Raw genomic sequence first — 21269 nt, 5'->3', positions numbered from 1 at the left:
CGCAGTGATCGCCTCCTACCATCACCACGTGACAGCGGAGCCCCGGCTCAGGAGGCCGCCATGCTGCTCTCCCGGCTGCACTGCACATTGTCCCTGGTGCCCCCCCGGTGCAGCCGCGCCATGTCCGCGGTGTCGCTGCTCGTGTCCCCGGGCCGCTGCCTCTATGACCGGCCTCTGCAGCTCCAGGTCCGCGGGCTGAGCCCCGGGCAGGACGTCACTCTCCGCACCGCTCTGAGCGATGACGGCGGGGAGCTGTTCACCTCCGCGGCTCACTACCGAGCGGACAGCGGCGGGGAGCTGGATGTGAGCCGGAGCCCGGGGCTGGACGGCGGCAGCTACACCGGAGTGGAGCCGGAGGGGCCGCTGTGGTCGGTGCAGCCCCGGACTCCCTTCCGGAGGCTGGTGAAGAAGGACGTGCGGAGTCCTCTGCGGCTGCGCTTCTCCCTGCACCCGGGACACGGCGGCTCCCCCGGGGCTCTGCTGCTGGCGGAGGCCGCTCAGGAGAGGAGCTTCATGGGGGAAGGGGTGAGGCGGGAGCCGCTGCGGGAGGGCCGCGTGCGGGGGAGCCTCTTCCTGCCGCCCGGTGAGTGAGCAGCCATGCTGTGGCCTCCAGGTTGTGCCCTTGGGTCCCGGTCACACCGTGCCCTCCGCACTTCTGCTTTCCTAAGGGCAGTGCATTGAGCTTGTAGGACACTATTTACTTTCAAACAATGGGGTTTGCCATTCAGTTGCTCGGGGATTGTTCAATTTCATACCTGCCTGGGCCACAGGTATTGTTCAATCTCACACCTTGCTCAGCCAATGTTTACTTTGTCATCACTAATTTAATTACACTGTTATAATCCAAGCTGCCATCTCTGTGACCACGACAAGATGGTAAAATCACAAAAATATGAGTTTCACGTACTGCTCTACTTGCTTATTTTCACTAAAAACGCAGCAAAACCTGATAGCTATGTTCACACTAGGCGTTTTTCACCACCCATTACTTTCAATGGTGAAAAACACTGAAAGAAGTGACATGCTCTATACTGATAAAAAAATATATATATATATGCAAAGCACAAAATACTGATTTAAAAAAAAAACCAAGGTGTGTGAACTAAGACTTCTGGAATCTCATAGACTTTGCTGGTACTGCAAAACACAGCTGAAAATTTGCATAGAAAAAGCATCAAAAACGCTGAAAAAACCATTATGTGTGAACATAGCCTAAGGAATGGCTGTCCTCTGAAGTTTGGGTCACACATTGTGTATTTGGTGCGGATTTTACGCTCAGATATCTGTTTATTTTTCACATATTTCATGCGTTTTTATTCACTTCTTTTTTTCAGAAAGACATTCAACATCCTAAAAAAAAAATTCATCAAAAGAATGCAAGGACAGGGGTTTTAACCTGGGTATTTACTAACATTTGCCCAAAAAGGATGCATTTCAGCTACAGAAATTAACATGCTACAGATTTGAAATGCTCAACAAAAAGCAAATTTCTGTATTTCCCACTATATGTATAGAAATACGAAAATAAAGTGGATTCCGCACCAAATTCCCCACTCCCCCCTGCATTATGTGTGGAGATAAGGGGGTATTCCCATCTCCAACATCCTATCCTAATATGCAGTAGGTATAATTATAATAATATATTAGCAAATACCTCCAATTAGAAATGTAGTGTAGTTCTTCTGATTAGGTCGCTTACTCCATGTACAGGGCATTTCAGCAGCTTAGGTATCCATGGTTACAACCACTCATATAGTGACAGTTAGTTGCTAGTGGTTGTAACCATGAACCAGGATGAAGTCTTCATTCCTGGCATCCATTGAAACCACTTATAGGTTCTATGCTGTGGGTCCCTATGGAGGCCCCCATGTGGCTGCATTTGGGTTGGGTTTGTAAAACTACCACTTCTTAGCTTGGCCTCATGGACCAGTGTCAGATGTGAGTCCTTACCTGTGTTATATTTCCAGGTCCCGGGCCATTCCCAGGAGTTATAGAAGTTCCAGGCGCTGGTGGAGGCCTCCTCGAATACAAGGCGAGCTTGCTGGCAAGTCGGGGCTTTGCCACGCTGGCGTTGGCTTACTATAACTATGAAGATCTACCTAAAGACATGAAGGAGCTTCAGCTGGAATACTTCGAAGAAGCAGTAAACTATATGCTGCAACATCCGCAGGTGGGCAGTGCTACCGCAGTCCGATCTTGTACCTGGGACTGAAATCAGGGGATGCCGTATTTATCGGACTGTAAGACGCATCTGGGGTTTAGAGGAGGAAAATAGGATCTGTCATCGGATTCAGACATGTTAAACTAAATGTATGGGCGTAAAGGCTCTGTCCTACTGGTTTAATAAGTACCTTCACTGTAACAATAAGTAGCCTGGTTGTTCGTGACTGTAGGTAGGTTCTTCGGCTCCTCTCTGGCCCCTCAGCTATTTTCGGTGTCAGTATCTTGTTACTGTTTTAAATTTCGCATCTGAGCGGTCCTAACTGCGGGTGGCGCCTGCGCATTAAAATTGAGATATAAATCTGCACATGTGCCGACACTGGCGCCATTTTCCTGAAGCCCAATGTATGCAGTGGGGACTCCACTCCTGCCTCCCTTGCTTTGCATCGCCGGGACACCCCCTCCTCCCAGCCCAGCGCCCGCAGCATCGCCCCACTTCTGCCACCACCAGCTTCCTGCAGCGGCTACCCTGTCCCAACCCCCACCCACCAAAGCTACATTCAGACTATAAGATGCACCTCCATTTTCCTCCCAAATTTGGGAGGAATAAAACGCGTCTTATAGTCTGAAAAATACTGTAAATGATTTAAATACTTATTTAATGGTGTTGATTCGATGAGATCTAATGAGAGGCTGATCATTGAGGTCCAGTCTCCAGGACGCCTTTAACCAGCTGATCTATAGATGTGTGTGTGTGTGTGTGTGTGTGTGTGTGTGTATATATATATATATATATATATATATATATATATATATATATATAATAATTTGTAGTCATACTCCTACTCTGCATTCAATCAAAAAAAGTATGAATAAATGTAATACTAAAAAAAAATCTCTAAAAAGCATGTGCACATTTATTACAATAAATATACTACTACTAGTTATTAACTTACTGTAGGGTATTTGATCACTTTTTTTAATCCTAGGCTTTGTCTGTGAACATGCACCTACACATTACACTTATGCCAACAAATGTGTGGGGTAGCCCATTTGTTTTGGTTATTCTACTAAATAAAAAGTCCCCAATATTTGATAATATTTGGTATTTTCAGAACTGTGTAAAATACATGCTAATGTATTTGTACTTTATGAAGGTGCCATTATCCCACACAAAAAAAATACTATATCCAGGGAAAAAATACAGTCTAGTAAAAATAATAAAAAATCGTTCTGGTCCTAAAGGGGTTAAAATTTATCACAACAGAATACTTGGCTCCAGCCATAGCGGGGGGTCATGGACATTTTAGACATCATGTCCATGTTCTTTCCTGGTATGTAATATGCGAAGTGCTCATAGCTACATAATACAGACAGATCCACTGACTTTCTTTCTTTCTTGCAGGTGAAGGGTCCGGGGTTAGGTCTCCTTGGCCATTCCAAAGGTGGAGACTTGGTCCTTTCTATGTCCGCTTTCCTTAAAGGGATAACGGCCACAGTGGTCGTAAATGGCTCAGTGGCTAACATTGGGGCAGTCCTTCGTTATAAGGACAATACTTTGCTTCCTATAGGCATTGACATTAAAAAGTTAAAACACCCAAAGCCGGGAGTAGGCGATATCCGCGATTTACTACATAACCCACTAGAAGAACCGAACCGGAAGAGCCTTATTCCTGTTGGAAAAGCTGATTGCAAGTTTCTGTTTATTGTGGGAGAAGATGACCGAAATTGGAACAGCGTCTTCCATGCCCAAGCGGCTTGCCAGCTACTGGTGGAGGAAGGGAAAGAAAAGCCAGAAATTATGTATTATCCCAAAGCTGGCCATTACATTGAGCCACCCTATATCCCCTTATGTGAAGCGTCCATGCACAGGCTTGTCGGGCTTCCCGTCGTTTGGGGAGGAGAACCGAAGGCGCACGCCATGGCACAAGTGGACTCGTGGCAGAGAATTCAGGCTTTCTTCCATGAACATCTCAATCAAATGACTGAAGCAGATAGTAAACTATGAGCGTGTTGGGATATGGACCCACTAACCTCCCCGAGGCTCTGTGCCTTTAGTATTAAATTATAATGAATATTATTTAAATATGCGAATGTGGCGAACAAAGTAGATAACACTGATGACCTCACTACAGCCTAAAATCTGTTACTAATGATCGTTTTACTTTTATATAATTTCACCTAAAAAGTTACAATTTATCTCAGATTCTATAATATATTAAAAAGCTGAAGGTTTGGTAATGTATTTGTAATTCATTGGATATGACTGAAGCCCCCTATCTGCTACCTTCACCTGGACATACACTTTTCTATTCATGTTTTTTCCCATATTAGGACCTTATTGTTAAAGGGTTTTTCTAGCACAGCTGCCAAAGTAATATAAACGGTGCAGTAAGTGGAGGTAGAAATATCCGACAGGTCTGTGCTATGAAATCTGCAACAAAACCTTTGGCTTCTGCCACAAATTTTCACTTTAAAATGCTGAAAATTGCTTCATTTACTGACGTTCTTATTTTGAAAGCATGGGGTGCATTTCCTAAGCAATTTTATTCAAAACATGCATTTTCTGTACCAAAATCCACATGAAAGAACTCTGAACATACAGCTCTTCAAAGGATTGTCCAGGACATTTTATTTATTTATTTATTTTTTTTACTATGGGCCTAAAAATTAACCATCAGGTGCTAATGAAGGCAACTACCTGCCATTGGCTCAGAGCGGTCACTGACCGGCAATTCAGCTGCTTCACATCATAAGAGCAGCTCTTCTTCTTCCAGGCTGCTCTGTCGACGGGGCGTGACTTCCAATGCCATGCTAATTGACAGCCTCGTTCTGCCATTTGACAGCTGGTTCTCTGCTCCCTATTGGCATGACGTTGACAGTCACACTCCGTCTACACAGCAGAGCAGATGAAAAGCCTCTGCTCTGTCCTGGTGATGTCAGTGAAAACCTCAGAGTCGCTGGTTGGAGCAGTCTGTGACCTCTCCGAGCCAACAAAGATCTGTGCCAGCCACTACCGGCAGGTTGTTAGAAACAGCCTGCCTGTTAGTTCTTCTGCCTATAGTGAAAATAATGAATAGTCCTGAAGATGTGGTGGTATAAACAATATGTATCACATCTCAATAATGCATGATCAATGAGGGTCTGGTTGTTAAGGATTAGAGAATACTGGACAAAATGGCCATAGAACCCCCCAAACCCCAGAATTAATGGAGCCGTGGTCTCGCATGCTCACTATCACTCATTCTTATATTGGTCATATATGTTGTTTACGGGACAACACTTTTTTTTTTTTTTTTTTTTAAAGAACCATTTTATCAATAAAGATGTAGAAAAGCGTATCGGTCTCTTTCCACTACTGCTAATCCAAAATCATTCAACACTCATTGCACATTAGCTTTATTAGTAACATTAGAACACTTTCTGCTTTTTGCAATAAATTATTAAACAACAATGTAAATGGTGACCTACAACTAGTTTAACAAGTGGTTTCTCAAAATGCCACTTTACTGACTACTGCCGCCTCAGAACTATTCGCCCTGTCATGAAACTCCTTTTTGATACTTGGTAGAACACTTATGGCTGTTATGACATGCAACAAATATCGTGTATAGAGCAGGGATGCACAACTCCAGTCCTCAAGGGCCACCAACATCATGTTTTCAGGATTTCCTTAGTATTGCACAAGTGATAATTAAATCACTTGTACAGGTGATGATTCCAATACCTGTGTAATACTAAGGAAATCCTGAAAACATGACCTGTTGGTGGCTCTTGAGGACTGGAGTTGTGCAACCCTGGTCTAGACAGACAGCAGCTTCTGCCAGCGTTCCTAAGGAATCTTAGCCCTTTCCTCATAGGCAATGGCCTCCTGTTCACTCAGTTTTTCTGCTGCAACTGCCTTTTTTAAAACCCATCAAAGATTTTCTCTGGTGTTCAAATCATGTGATTGTGACAGTCACTCCAGGATCTTCCAGGATTTCTTCTGAAACCAAGACTTCTGGTGGATTTTGAGGTATATATGGATCATTGTCCCTTTGGAAGATCCAATGACGTCCAAGCTTCAGCTTCCTATCACGAAATACTAGGAAAAAAATTGTCCCACCTATGAGGACGCTGAGACTTCAGCATCATTGAATCTTAAAAAAAAAATGCTGCAGAATTGATTGAATCCATTTTGCCTCCAAATTTTCTGTGGATAGTCACATTGTGACCTGCCGCAATGGTGACACAGTTGCAGATTTTTCCAATTGTGATAGGTCTCACAGCGGCCCTCAACTGCCAATAAGAGTGTTGGTAACTATGGATACAGACAATATGCTCCATTTATTTTTTTCCCAGTTGGGTATGAGATTTATTCACACAGTGAGAGAGTAGCCGCAGCTGTCGCTTCCTCCAGATGTCTGAAGGGATGGATTGAAGCCACAGGGATCGCGTGACATAATATCATGCAATCACTGGGAGAGTCATTGATGACACTGCTGGAACGGTAACGGAGGTGAGTATAAGTGTTATACTGGAGTGGGATTGCAAAAGGATTGTTCGATTTGCGGACAACCCCTTTAAGATGAATCTGCTCTGTCATCTACTGTGTTGGTCTGTGCAGTGATCATGTGATGTATTTTGTGTGAGGATTGCTGAAGTCCGGTCAATCTGATCTGTATTCCACTGTTGGGTTGTGTAATGGTCACGTGATATATTTTCCGTGCCATAACTGGTTAATTCGGCAGGTTGATCTGAATCTGCAATCAACTGACTTTAGTCTGGTGGAGGTCACGTGATATATTTCTGCGCAAAAGATTGGCAGCTTGGTTATCCCGAGTTTTAGGCTGTGTAGAGATCACGTGATAAATTTTACGTGCGATGATTGGTGGATCTGATCTGTAATCTACTGTTTTAGGCTGGTGGATGTCTCGCCATGCATTTCAGCGCAAAGTATGGTGGATCTGATCTGTCATCCTCTGCTTTAGTCTGTGTGGCGGTCATGTGATCGCACGATGCAGTCAGCTGACCCCGAACTGTGGCGTGAGCGATGCTCCGTGCTGTCAGTCGCCGGGCGGCGGCCGGGCTGTGCAGAGCCCCGTCTGCGCTCACCATACACCGGCCAGTATGTGTGTCCGTGTCCCCTCAGTCAGGGCTTGCGGATGAGAAGCTGCACGTCCGTGTGCGGGGCCTGAGTCCTGGGGCTCCGGTGACACTGCGGGCGGTGGTGGCGGACGAGCAGGGCTGCCTCTATGACTCGTGTGCCCAGTATGAGGCTGACGGCTCCGGCTCTGTGGATGTGCACAGGGATGGCTCTGTGGGGGGAGACTACACGGGGCTGCAGGCTGCGGGGCTGCTGTGGGCTCTGTGCCCCTCTGTGATGGAGAAGCCTTACCAGAGGCTGCAGCCGAGGAGCGTGCACAAGTCTCCGCTGCAGCTGGAGGTGCTGGTGCACAGAGGCCACAGTCACCGCAAGGCTCTACCCGGAGCCGTGCTGGCCAAAGCCAGATGTGAGCGGCTGTTCATGGCACCCGGGGTGCGGAGGATCCGACTGAGAGAGGGGGCAGTGCGGGGCAGCTTGTTCCTACCCCCAGGTAACAGGAGCATAAAGTATTGGGGGTCTAGAATCATCACCACTGTACATAGACACAATTGTGGCATTTCATTGCTAGCTCCGGTACATAGCGTGCAGGAAGTCCTCTGTCTTTAAAAGGCTTGTCCCCTTACAGAGAACTTTTCCCCGCAGTCTGTTAACTTTAAATAAAACTGTGCTGTACTCATCTCCGGATCCCATTTCAAATATGCACCGCTGACCCTGTCTTATGTTGTTTGGCCACAGCAGTGACATCACATCACCAGCACTGCAGCCAATCACTGATGTCAGCGTTGTACGTGTAAAGTGCTGCAGAGCGGTGGTCGCGACCGAACTGCTGTCCAGTTGCACTCTGGCACTTTACAGACAAGGGGTGTCCCAGTGTGCTGTAGGGTGGGGGTGCATCACACTCACTTGTAGGCCGCAGGCTTCCATCCTCAGGAGCCCCTGCACATAATGTATGGGGACACCATGTTCTTTGCAACAGTCAAACATTTACTAAACAATCCAAGTTTATCAGATGGTGACAGGTGTAATAGGGCACAGCAGCTCACACTGCCTTCTTCCTTGGCACAACTTATTTTCTGTTCTGCCACCCATTCATACTGGACTACCCCCAGCCCACTGACTCCCATCAGTCTCAGGGATTTGTTGTCCACTCCGGCAGTGCATCCAGGCCCGGCCACCTGCCCCCCGTGTAACTCCATGTCCACCGACCTCATGATGTTGGAAGACCACGCCTGACCTTGGTACCGGGCCCGAGCCCTAGGCTCCAGATGCTTTTGGAATGTCAACTCCACTTGGTTTCCCACTGCCTTAAACATTTGGCCCATGCAACCCACCGCACCTGAACTTTGGCTTACAAATACTGATGTAAAATACTGAATGTGTGCACTTTGCCTTAGGGGATACCGTTTTGTATAAGGAAACAACCTTTTTAACACACTAAGAAAAACTGTCAGAATAATTTTACTACTGAAACCAATTGCTTGGCTGTGTATGTCCGAGAAAACCTTAAAAGCAGGGCTGTGGAGTCGGTAAGCCAAACCTCCGACTCCTCAATTTCCATGACACTGACTCCGACTCCCTCATACATGGCTCATGTTTAAGTGATAAATTTACTGTCGCACAGATTCATCTCAACTAAAAGTCTAGACCCTTAGATCAGGAATAGGACAGACATTTATAGGACATTTCATAACTTTCCCAAATTCTTATGAAAAAATATTCCCCACAAACTGCATTGAACTACTGTACACAATTTATTATATATTTTAGGAGTCGGAATTGGTCCATTTTATACCGATTCCGACTCCACAGCCCTGCTTAAAAGTGGCATTTGATTTCTAGTAATCCAATGTGTAAGTGCTGAGAAATCAAGCTTTGGTGCCACATGCAGATTAGCCCGGAAGTGCATTGGTGGTCTGTCAATACAAAGGTTCAACACACCCCCAATACACTTCCTGGCTTATTTGTATGTGGTTTTAAAGTCCTAACAGATCCTCTTTGAAGGGCCAAACATTTATATACACCTTCTCTCCTGCTTGTTTTCCATCTATCTCCTCTCTTCTCTGGCTTTATGAAGCCTGAGCTGTCAATCAAAGACGGGGGGAGATAGGGGGAAAACACAGGAAGGTGTATTTAAATATTTGGCCACTCCAAGAAACACAGAGCTGCGATGCTTGGTTTGAACAGTCATTCTGTACTGACAGTCACTTTAAGAGGGTCTTTCAGATTTTGAATTAGTCAATTGCAGGGATCTCAGTGCAATGGGATCAGTGGTTAAGGAGCTGTCAGATGTTCTCTAATGATTATCTTCTCTCTCATTAAAGGAGAGCAACAGATTCCATTGATTATCGCAGTGTCTATAAACACATTGCGTCAGCCAGTCTCTCATTTGTTCACTAGAACTATTTTGCATAATAGACGTAGAGGAGGCAATTGCTAATAATATTTCCCCCCAGAGGTATCCGGATGAATGCACATGATATGGATTTTCTGCAGACTTTCCACATGAAATTGCGTACTGAAAATCCACAGAATCCAAATTGTAGAAAGATCGGCACTCCATCCTCTTAGAATCAAGATCCACGTGCAAAGACAACATTAGAAATAGGTATCAAAACACTGAAACATTTTGAAAAAAAATCCTTAATCATAACTGTTCTATTCATACAATCCTCACCATTAAGAAGGTAAAAAAAGGTTATATATTTTTAATGGTGATGATTGTATATATATAACAGTTATGATTAAGGAATTTTTTTCCAAAACATTTCAGTGTTTTGATACCTATTTCTAATGTTGTCTTTGCACGTGGATCTTGATTCTAGGAGGACGGAGTGCCGACTTTTCTTCAGTTTGGATTTTACTTTCATGGCTGCTCAGGCTGCCGAGCACATGAGGCGATATCTGTACCAGTGTGGTGAGCTGTCCTGCATGTTGTTGAAATCCGCAGAGGAATATATTAGTAGGGATGTTCAGACTTTACATTCACACGTTGCATATTTGGTGTAGATGTCTCCACATATGCACCAAATATGCAAATTTCCATCTTTGGCAGATGTCATGTTTTGATGAGTAAAGCATTGCATGGCCTGGGCACACATTAGCATTTTAACTATACATTATTGTATTTCCAGGGGAAGGTCCCTTTCCTGGTGTGATTGATATGTTCGGAGACGATGGTGGCTTGGTAGAGTATCGTTCCAGCCTACTAGCTAGCCGTGGCTTTGCTTCTTTGGCCCTGCCATACTTCGCCTTTGAAGACCTCCCACCTGCAATGACTGAATTCCATCTGGAGTATTTTGAGGAAGCTGCAAACTTTCTTATCCGGCATCCAAAAGTAAGACCCTAAGACTTTTTAGGTTTGTTCTTGGGTTGCTTACATCTTGAAAGCTCGGTAAAGCCATTAATGAACTCCATCAGGGATTTTCGCCAATATTTCCAGGACATGTGCTGTATATGGCAATGTGGTGGGGCAGGTATCGATGCATCATTACAGTTCTTCCATTTCAGTTTTCAGGAAAGCAGGGTGACATCCATAGTTAGGTCACTCTGCCTTCCCAAGAAAAGATATGACTTAGGCAAGTTGCATATCTTGTTTTTAGCCATTGTCAGACACATACGCTCAGGAGATGTGTGCCTGATGGTGGCGACGGATAGATGCTGAGGCATGCGTCCAACATGAACGCATGGTGACGTGTCCTGTAGGGTAAGAGCACAGATGCTGTGTGCTCCTACCTAATTAGAGCTTGTTGTAAAACATCATCATGTCTGCTTGTATTTCATGTCTCAGTATTAATACTTTTTACTTATATTGTTTTTTTTCCCTCAAGGTTGGAGGGTCTGGAGTTGGTGTAATCGGATCTGGTAAAGGAGCAGATCTGGCTCTATCGATGATCACCTTCCTACCCCAGGTGATTGCAGCAGTCAGCGTATCTGGGTGCTGTGCCAACACTGCCGCCCCACTGACCTACAAAGACTTCACCATCCCAGCCTTGGCATACAACATGAGCCGGGTTCAAATCTCCGAAACAGCAGTGTTTGATATCTCTGAAGCGCTTGATGATCCACTGGATCCAGCAAACAGCCAGTGCCTGATCCCCATAGAGAAAGCACAAGGTTCCTTCATGTTCATTGTAGGAGAAGATGATCGGAATTGGAAGAGTTCTGTCTATGCGGAGGCTGCTGTGTCTCGCTTACAGGACAGTGGGAAAAGTAACTATAACCTGCTCTCTTACCCAGGGGCCGGGCATAGGATTGACCCACCGTGCAGCCCTTTCTGCCCCGTTGCTGTGGATAGAGTCCTGGGGGTGCCTATTTTAGGTGGAGGTGAACTAAAATCTCACTGCCAAGCGCAGGAAGACTCCTGGCTGAAAATTCAGCACTTTTTTTTGGACGCACTTAAAATAAGATAAAAACTGAACCAAGATGTCCGGCTCCGTTCTTACGTTACCTCTGTGAAGCATGGTGCCATCACTTCAACATTTAGAGTTTACTTTACTCGTGCTCTGATCAGAAGAAGAATTATTATTATTTTTTCAGTGGGGGTTGTTAATGTGACCCATTTCTAATAATTATTTTACCACTTTTCATTTTTGGAAAATCAGGGATGAACGTAGAAAGAAAAATAAATAAAATAGAGTGATCAATTTGCAATAATGTGAATTATTGATAGTATTTATATAACATAACAAATAATAAAATATAATAATCAAATTTTTCATCAAATACAAATATTTTACAAAAATTGCCCCTTAAATCTTCACTTAAAAGGCAATTCACAGGACGCAGTCACGTATATTATAATATCTTAGTAAACTTAATTTTTTTAGAGTGAATATACAAAAATATAGCCGTGTATTTGTGCTTTTGCAATTTGTGGGCCTTTTTATGTGCACCATACCACCCACTCACGTATGTGTAGATGTGGACGCGGAGAACATCAGTCATAGTTTACTCCAAATTTTGAATAATATGTGAAAAGGACGGAAGGCTGTAACTCTCTATAGCTGCCACATGGTGGCGACTGCGAGTCTGCTTCATGTTGATGCATTGAGCGATATTACTAATATCCCGACACAATCTGAGGTCGGATTTATCCTTTAATCTTCGAATATTGTTACAGATGATAATTTCTTATAATGACTGACTTGGATCTCAGCAGGAGAAAGAAGGGAAAGCGTTCTACAAAGTGAAGGGGCGCAGTGGCAGAGCTTTATTTTGCTGTTATAAATTTGATACCTGTTTGTGCAAATTGTCTCTTCAGAGAGGACGAGGACTAGAACTAGTGTCACCTATAGGAAGTAGCAATCCTAAAAGTCAATATCGACCCTTTAACGAGCCTTGTCACATGACTTAGGATAAAAGCCGAAACAGCATCAGAGGTCTAGTTCTCTTCCTCTCTGAAGAGACAATTTGCATATTTCCCAGTGGAGTATTGCATGGCTTATAAGTCTCTTCACCTTGACATGCTTAATATGTCACTCTCTGTAAGGAGAAACGTTACCTCTTGCATACCTGTTTGTTGTTTTTTTTTTCAGCATTTTACAATTTAATTTCATCAGTGATCTGTTAAAGGGGTCTTCCCACCGATAATATTTACAACATATCTGCAGCCTGATGGGTATGGGCTCTACATCTGCGACCCACACCGATAAAGAGAGACATCCGCCACGTCCAGGAGAGAGAGAGACAGCCGCCGTGTCCATGAGACAGAGATACAGCTGCTGCGCTCGGGAGCGAGAGAGACAGCCGCCGTGTCCAGGAGAGAGAGAGAGAGACAGCCGCCGCACCCAGGAGCGAGAGAGACAGTTGCCGCGTCCAGAAGAGAGAGAGAGACAGCCGCTGTGTCCAGGAGCGAGAGAGACAGTTGCCGCGTCCAGGAGAGCGAGAGAGACAGCCGCTGTGTCCAGGAGCGAGAGACACAGCCACAGAGTCCTGGAGAGAGGGACTGGGGAGATGGTCGCAGCTCACAGATTCCCCACAGATCTGCCCACTGGCGGACACAGACAGAAGAGGCCCCTGTGTATATAGAACAGTATATGGGTCCTTTACAGTCCAATAACTCATAGTGCACAATTTCCCCTGCTTTGGAAGTGGTAGTGGCCCTCTTACCCCTCGGGCCCTTGTGAAGCTGCACAGGTTGCATCAATGATATGTTCGCCCCTGGTCTGCCATATATGTCGCCAACTTGTAATTTTTCCTTCTGCACCACGCAGCATTACAGAAATCCGCCTAGCAGGGAGGGGTCCCATGCATAGGCGGATTATAATGAGGGCAATCTGGGCTACCGCTGTGGCCAGATTGCCCTCATTATAATATGTGCGGCGCCGCGGCACATACCGGCAGTCAGAGGCGGGGGGCCCCCGGACCGCTGCTTCTTCTTCGGCCGGGCCAGCACTGCACCTGTTAACTTCCCTGTGTGCTGGCCCGGCCGCGTCACAGCTAGGAGACACGGCCCTGTGCGCGGCCGTGTCTGCTAGTGTGACGTCACGCAGTGCGCGCCCTGCACTGCTACTTACCACCGGAGAGGAGCTGAACGACGGGAGCCGGGGGATGGTGAGTGTGTGTGTGTGTGTGCAGATATCATTGTGTGATGTCTGTTTATATGTACTTTTGTGTTTCAAATGTGTTTATGCGTGTATGTATGTATATGTCTGTATATGTTTGTGTGTGTGCGTGACTGCGTGCGGCTTCCCGCTGTCTCTGGGGGGGAATCTGTGCGGCCTCCCGCTGTCTCTGGGGGGGGGCGCCGTGCGGCCTCCCGCTGTATCTGGGGGGCGCCGTGCGGATACCCACTGTGTATAGATGGCGCCATGCGGCCCCCTGCTGTGTATAGATGGCACCGTGCGGCCCCCTGCTGTGTATAGATGGTGCCGTGCGGCCTCCTGCTGTGTATGGATGGTACCGTGCGGCCCCCTGCTGTGTATAGATGGCTACGTGCGGCCCCCTTCTGTGTATAGATGGCTACATGCGGCCTCCCGCTGTGTATAGATGGTGCCGTGCGGTCTCCCGCTGTGTGTAGATGGCTACGTGCGGCCTCCCGCTGTGTGTAGATGGCTACGTGCGGCCTCCCGCTGTGTGTAGATGGCTACGTGCGGCCTCCCGCTGTGTGCAGATGGCTACGTGCGGCCTCCCGCTGTGTGCAGATGGCTACGTGCGGCCTCCCGCTGTGTGTAGATGGCTACGTGCGGCCTCCCGCTGTGTGTAGATGGCTACATGTGGCCTCCCGCTGTGTGTAGATGGCACCGTGCGGCCTCCCGCTGTGTATAGATGGCACCGTGTGGCCCCCTGCTGTGTGTAGATGGCTACGTGCGGCCTCCCACTGTGCATAGATGGCGCCGTGCGGCCTCCCGCTGTGTATCGATGGCTATGTGCAGCCTCCTGCTGTGTATAGATGGCGCCGTGCGGCCTCCCGCTGTGTATCGATGGCTATGTGCAGCCTCCTGCTGTGTATAGATGGCACCGTGCGGCCTCCCGCTGTGTATAGATGGCACCGTGTGACCTTCCTCTGTGTATAGATGGCTACGTGCGACCTCCTGCTGTGTATAGATGGCTACGTGCGGCCTCCTGCTGTGTATAGATGGCTACTTGTGGCCTCCCGCTGTGTATAGATGGCTACATGTGGCCTCCCGCTGTGTAGAGATGGCGCGGTGCGGCCTCCTGCTGTGTATAGATGGCGCGGTGTGGCCTCCTGCTGTGTATAGATGGCTACGTGCGGCCTTCTGCTGTGTATAGATTGCTATGTGCGGCCTCCTGCTGTGTATAGATGGCTACGTGCGGCCTCCTGCTGTGTATAGATGGTGCCGTGCGGCCTCCTGCTGTGTATAGATGGCTATGTGCGGTCTCCCACTGTGTATAGATGGCTACGTGTGGCCTCCCGCTGTGTATAGATGGCTACGTGTGGCCTCCCGCTGTGTATAGATGGCTACGTGCGGCCTCCCGCTGTGTATAGATGGTACGTGCAGCTTCCCGCTGTCTATAGATGGCTACGTGCGGCCTCCTGCTGTGTATGGGAGGATTGTGGCAGCTCATATTGCATGTAGGGTCTCGTACTGTATATAGGGGATGTCAGCATACTTAATTGTGCTCAATATTAAGTCATACAATTAATGTAAAAAAAATTATTATAATTAATATTGTGCCAAATTAATTTCACGTGAACTATCACATGATCTATCACAGGGGATCATGTGACATGTCACGTGATACATCAGGTATGTGTGTGGGGGAGGGGGGGGCTGCGCCTTCTAAACTGCCCGGGGCCCTTGCTACTGTTAATCCACCCCTGGTCCCATGTATCGTCTCCGGCTATGACAGTTGGGGGTTTTACGTTAAGGACACTGCCCCCCTATGACATTTCTATGCCCTGTATGGACAGGGTTTGTACAACCACTCCTTATGGAACAAGTGGAATAGATAAATCTCTTGTACTGTTCCTATCTTCCAGCATGCATTACCATCCCCAAATGCATTTACACCACTGCAGGCTTCAGAGCTAAAATCTCCCAGCACTGTTTTGCTGGCTCAGTATCTGCTCTGGTGATTTCAATTTAGCAATTTCCTTTCATTTTACACTGGGCTGTGTAGAGTAATCCGCTGTAGTAATTACTAATTATCAGACCTCAGCTAAGCTGTGGACTGATTCCAGTGCCAGCCAGCAGAATTATGATTACAGCTCTGGAACCGTTGGCGTGCCAAGAAAGGAGGCAACTAGGACGTGTTCCAGATAGGTGTCTGCAAGTGTCTTTGCCATAGCAAGAGTATTTAGTTACAAGGCTAGTGTAGCAAACTAAACCTTAGGTGATGAAAGTCTAACTTTGGCTCTACCCTGGATTCTTTTTGCACATCAGGATATCTCCTTATGTAGAGGCCTCTCTAGAAGTTATTTATATATATATATATTTCTATTTCAGACTTGCCCACCCCATCTATTTGCACCCACAGGCCTCACTCACTCATCGTGCAGAACCTGTTCCGAGGCGCAGGCCCTGCAATAATTGTAGCTGGGAAGAAGCAGGAAAGCAGAGAAATAGTTTATTAGATCATCGGAGGGCAAAAATCATTGCATATAGCTGTGATACATAGGTAAATAAAGCCTCTCGCTGACCCATTCACCTTATGTTTGAGGAGCGGCGACTGTTGATCTGCGCTTGACAATCCTGGCACTGAGTCATGGCGGTTATCTGGAAACGTTCTGCATCAAAACTAAATCTCTGTTGACTAAAGTGATGATTTATGTGTAATCTGCAATCGATATTTTACTGTCAGAAAAAGAATATTGCAAAAGGGTTGGAACTTTTTCTGCCACATTGTGAATTAATGCCACATTAATGCAAATACTGCATATACAGTGCTGGCCAAAAGTATTGGCACCCCTGCAATTCTGTCACATAATACTCAGTTTCTTCCTGAAAATGATTGCAATCACAAATTCTTTGGTATTATTATCTTCATTTAATTTGTCTTCAATGAAAAAACACAAAAAGAATTGTCCTAAAGCCAAATTGGATACAATTCCACACCAAACCTGAAAAAGGGGGTGGACAAAAGTATTGGCACTGTTTGAAAAATCATGTGATGCTTCTGTAATTCGTGTAATTAACAGCACCTGTAACTTACCTGTGGCACCTAACAGGTGTTGGCAATAACTAAATCACACTTGAAGCCAGTTAACATGGATTAAAGTTGACTCAACCTCTGTCCTGTGTCCTTGTGTGTACCACATTGAGCATGGAGAAAAGAAAGAAGACCAAAGAACTGTCTGAGGACTTGAGAAACCAAATTGTGAGGAAACATGAGCAATCTCAAGGCTACAAGTCCATCTCCAAAGACCTGAATGTTCTTGTGTCTTCCGTGCGCAGTGTCATCAAGAAGTTTAAAGCCCATGGCACTGTGGCTAACCTCCCTAGATGTGGACGGAAAAGAAAAATTGAGAGATTTCAACGCAAGATTGTGCGGATGGTGGATAAAGAACCTCGACTAACATCCAAACAAGTTCAAGCTGCCCTGCAGTCCGAGGGTACAACAGTGTCAACCAGTACTATCCATCGGCGTCTGAATGAAAATGGACTATATGGTAGGATACCCAGGAAGACCCCACTTCTTACCCCGAGAGATAAAAAAGTCAGGTTGGAGTTTGCCAAAACTTACCTGAGAAAGCCTAAAACGTTTTGGAAGAATGTTCTCTGGTCAGATGAGACAAAAGTAGAGCTTTTTGGGAAAAAGCATCAACATAGAGTGTACAGGAAAAAAAAGAGGCATTCAAAGAAAAGAACACGGTCCCTACAGTCAAACATGGTGGAGGTTCCCTGATGTTTTGGGGTTGCTTTGCTGCCTCTGGCACTGGACTGCTTGACCGTGTGCAAGGCATTATGAAGTCTGAAGACTACCAACAAATTTTGCAGCATAATGTAGGGCCCAGTGTGAGAAAGCTGGGTCTCCCTCAGAGGTCATGGGTCTTCCAGCAGGACAATGACCCAAAACACACTTCCAAAAGCACTATAAAATTGTTTGAGAGAAAGCACTGGAGACTTCTAAGGTGGCCAGCAATGAGTCCAGACCTGAATCCCATGGAGAGAGATCTCAAAATGGCAGTTTGGAGAAGGCACCCTTCAAATATCAGGGACCTGGAGCAGTTTGCCAAAGAAGAATGGTCTACAATTACAGCAGAGCATTGTAAGAAACTCATTGATGGTTACCGGAAGCGGTTGTTCGCAGTTATTTTGGCTAAAGGTTGTGCAACCAAGTATTAGGCTGAGGGTGCCAATACTTTTGTCCGGCCCTTTTTTGGAGTTTTGTGTGAAATGATCAATGATTTGATTTTTGCTTCATTCTCTTTTGTGTTTTTTCCTTGCAAGCAAATTAAATGAAGATAATAATACCAAAGAATTTGTGATTGCAATCATTTTCAGGAAGAAACTGAGTATTATCTGACAGAATTGCAGGGGTGCCAATACTTTTGGCCAGCACTGTAGATCTGGAATTTTTCATGCAGTTCTATTGGCCAAAGGCTGAAGTGGAACCAGCACATGGATTCCTCTTGTCCTTTTATTTTTCCCATTTCTTTGTAGTCCACGCCAGGCTTAATAAGAAATAACTGCATCAAAAACTGCTTTTTACAAATAGAAAAATCCCTGAAAAAAAATAATCCCAGAATCTCCTTTAATGGAACACACGCCAGTGAAAGTGGTATCAGATGGGCGATTTTCTTTTTTGGCTAAACAAAAACATTTTTACAATTGAGTTCTTATTAAAAAATTTGCACCGTTTGATTCTATTTGTAGAAAAAATGGCATAGAATAAAAATCACTCCCGGAAATTTGAAGGCCTGGATTCATCATGACCAGTGAGAAAATTGAGGATCCTGATTTATTAAGAGGTATATATTTATTTGTATTTATTTTACTCACTTATATAGCGCCATTAATTCCACAGCGCTTTACAGACATTATCATTGTCCCCATTGGGGCTCACAATCTACATTCCCTATCAGGATATCTTTGGAGTGTGGGAGGAAACCCATGCAAACAAGGGGAGAACATACAAACTTCTTGCAGAAGTAAATTGTGAACCTCTCGGTTCACAATTTACACTCATGTCTTATACCTGCCACCTGATTGCATGAATCAGAGTCTGAATACACGATTGCAGCCAGGTATATTTTTCTCTGAAGTGCTCCAGTGTTTAGAGAGTATACTTGGAATATCCGGCTGGGGACCATAGAAATAGACCAGATTAGTGCGTCATTGCCCCCATTTCACTTTTCCCAGCGCTCCTGCAGGCGATTAACAGGTCTCTCCCTATGTACACGCATAGGAGACACCTGTTAATCAACTAAGCTGGTGTGGAAAGAAGCCGGTTGGGGATGGTGCTGGACTAGTCCCCGGCTGGATTTTCAAAGTGTATTCCCTCTGAAAGAGCAGAGCGTTTCGCCGCCAGCTTCTTATTCATGTTTCAGCAGCATGAATTGAGTGACAGGTTCCCTTTAAATATGGAAAGAAACCTGCAGTTCACAACTTGTTTCTGTGCCCAGCTGTCTGCAGAATGGTTATTTCTCCATCCAAAAGCCACTTCCCTTGTAGAATCTGGTCTGACTGGACCAGCCTCAAATTCAGAAAAGAGAACATCATTCATGAGTCAGATCCTGGCAGAGAGAACAACCATTCCTGCCAATATATTCTCGTTAACCATCCAAACGTGAAAATAGCTTACGGGTTCAATACCAGGAGGTTACTTAGTTGCTGGGATTCCAAAAGATTGAGAATGGGGATTAAATCTGCAGCCTAAAAATACATAGAGTTTATTAATGATATTCATAGTAATGTTAGGTAACCACGCAACTGAGCTGCACCTGATTTAGTTATTGTTTGCTAGTTACTAGCCCTCAGTAATGCCACACCCGACAACCGCTCGTGCGGCCATCTGACCTCGTCATTGTCACCGATACAGGCAAAATGCAGCACACCCGCCTCCACTTTGCTCTAAATCCAGCAGTCTGTGACCCCGATCATCATTGCTGTTTTTCCAGTTTTACAACGTAATTTGCTCCTTAGTTGCTTCAGTTCTGCGCCTTATCCTCCATTTTTTTTAAGTCGTCTTTCTCTTTTATTTTTCCTCTACAACTTTACTTATCCAGATGTTTTATACAGATTGATGAAAGGCAACTTTTCTCCAAAAGTTTCTGGTGTATTCCTTACTTTGGCGCAGTTTAGGACTAATGTTCATTTTTTTATTTTATTTTTATTGAAATAAATTTTTCAATTTTTACAGGAAAAGAAAAAAAATATAGCCATTTTAATGTTCATCATTTTTAAGGCTATGTTCACATACATCGTTTTTTTTTTCTGCAGCCAAGACCTGCTGTCTTGGCAGTGAAAAAAAAAAAAAAAGCTACGTTCAAGTTCTGCTGCAGTTTTGCTTTGTGTGAACATAGCGTAAAGGGTTATGTGGATTTTTTTTGTACAAAAAAAGTATCACAGAACTGGTTAAATACAAAAATAAAGGGCAATTTTAATTTTGAGCCAAAATAATAAACCACATGAATTTGGCAGAAAACAATAGTCAATAATGCCACAAGTAAAAAAAACCAAAAAGGAAATAGTAAAAAAATAATTGCAAGTGATGAACCCCAGAGAAGGTATATTTAATTTATGTTATAGTGAGAAGACCTAATGAGACGTAAAAGTGACGGTATTATAGGAACTGTATCACGAACATGTCACCAAACATTCACGCTTACTGTAGTGGGACCCCTGCCAATCAGCCATTACTAGGGACGTTTCAGCTACGACTATTCATAGATTACCATAAAGGCTCAGAAAGAGGGGTCCTGAACAAGAGGTCCCTCTCTATAACATCCATATGCACGCCTATACATAAGAAGAGGGGTTGTCTTGATTAGAATACGTCTTTGAAGGGTTTTCTTCAGTGGCATACATATGATGGTGTGAGACATGGCCACCCAGGACAGAGAAGTCTAGTATTTGTCCCTCTGCCCCCTTGTCATGGGCTTGTTTGCTAATATGCAGTTCCTCAGGGGAGGGGACTCCACATTCCTTTTGTGCTTTGTTTTTAGCTTGAAATGGGCTCAGTGTGACCGAACCTTTGCCCAATTATTATGACAACGTAAATTAATTTTTAGGATAATTTTAGGAGCCCTGAATATATCTTGTGTATCTTCTACCGACTCGCGCAAAGTGAGTAAAATATAAAAAAAATGAAATAAATCCTATAGCAAAAGACACACTTCAGAAAAAGTAAAATATATAACATACAGTTATATGAAAAAGTTTGGGCACCCCTATTAATCTTAAGCTTAATGTTTTATAAAAATTGGTGTTTTTGCAACAGCTATTTCAGTTTGATATATGTAATAACTGTTGGACACAGTAATGTTTCTGCCTTGAAATGAGGTTTATTGTACTAACAGAAAATGTGCAATCTGCATTCAAACAAAATTTGACAGGTGCATAAGTATGGGCACCTCACCAGAAAAGTGACATTAATATTTAGTAGATCCTCCTTTTGC

At 44.9% G+C, this 21269-nt stretch overlaps 2 protein-coding genes across 2 annotated transcripts; both read left to right on the top strand.

The window, feature by feature from the left end:
- Positions 1–4401, top strand: LOC141153721 (acyl-coenzyme A thioesterase 1-like). The gene is made up of 3 exons (XM_073638799.1): positions 1–583; positions 1968–2170; positions 3566–4401. The coding sequence occupies exons 1-3, from the start codon at positions 61–63 to the stop codon at positions 4166–4168; spliced, it is 1329 nt and encodes a 442-aa protein (XP_073494900.1). The 5' UTR covers positions 1–60; the 3' UTR covers positions 4169–4401.
- Positions 4402–7111: 2710 nt separating this feature from the next.
- Positions 7112–11899, top strand: LOC141152883 (acyl-coenzyme A thioesterase 1-like). Its single transcript, XM_073637530.1, has 3 exons — positions 7112–7736; positions 10378–10580; positions 11074–11899. Exons 1-3 carry the CDS (start codon positions 7193–7195, stop codon positions 11653–11655), a joined length of 1329 nt encoding a protein of 442 aa, XP_073493631.1. The 5' UTR covers positions 7112–7192; the 3' UTR covers positions 11656–11899.
- The last annotated feature ends 9370 nt before the right edge of the window (positions 11900–21269 follow it).

The sequence above is a fragment of the Phyllobates terribilis genome, unplaced genomic scaffold (assembly GCF_046119375.1).
Source record: "Phyllobates terribilis strain yellow unplaced genomic scaffold, ASM4611937v1 Scaffold_7__3_contigs__length_470593459, whole genome shotgun sequence".
Taxonomy (NCBI): Eukaryota; Metazoa; Chordata; class Amphibia; order Anura; family Dendrobatidae; genus Phyllobates; species Phyllobates terribilis.
Note: the sequence above shows the minus strand (reverse complement) of the source record. Positions and strands in the feature narration are given on the sequence as shown.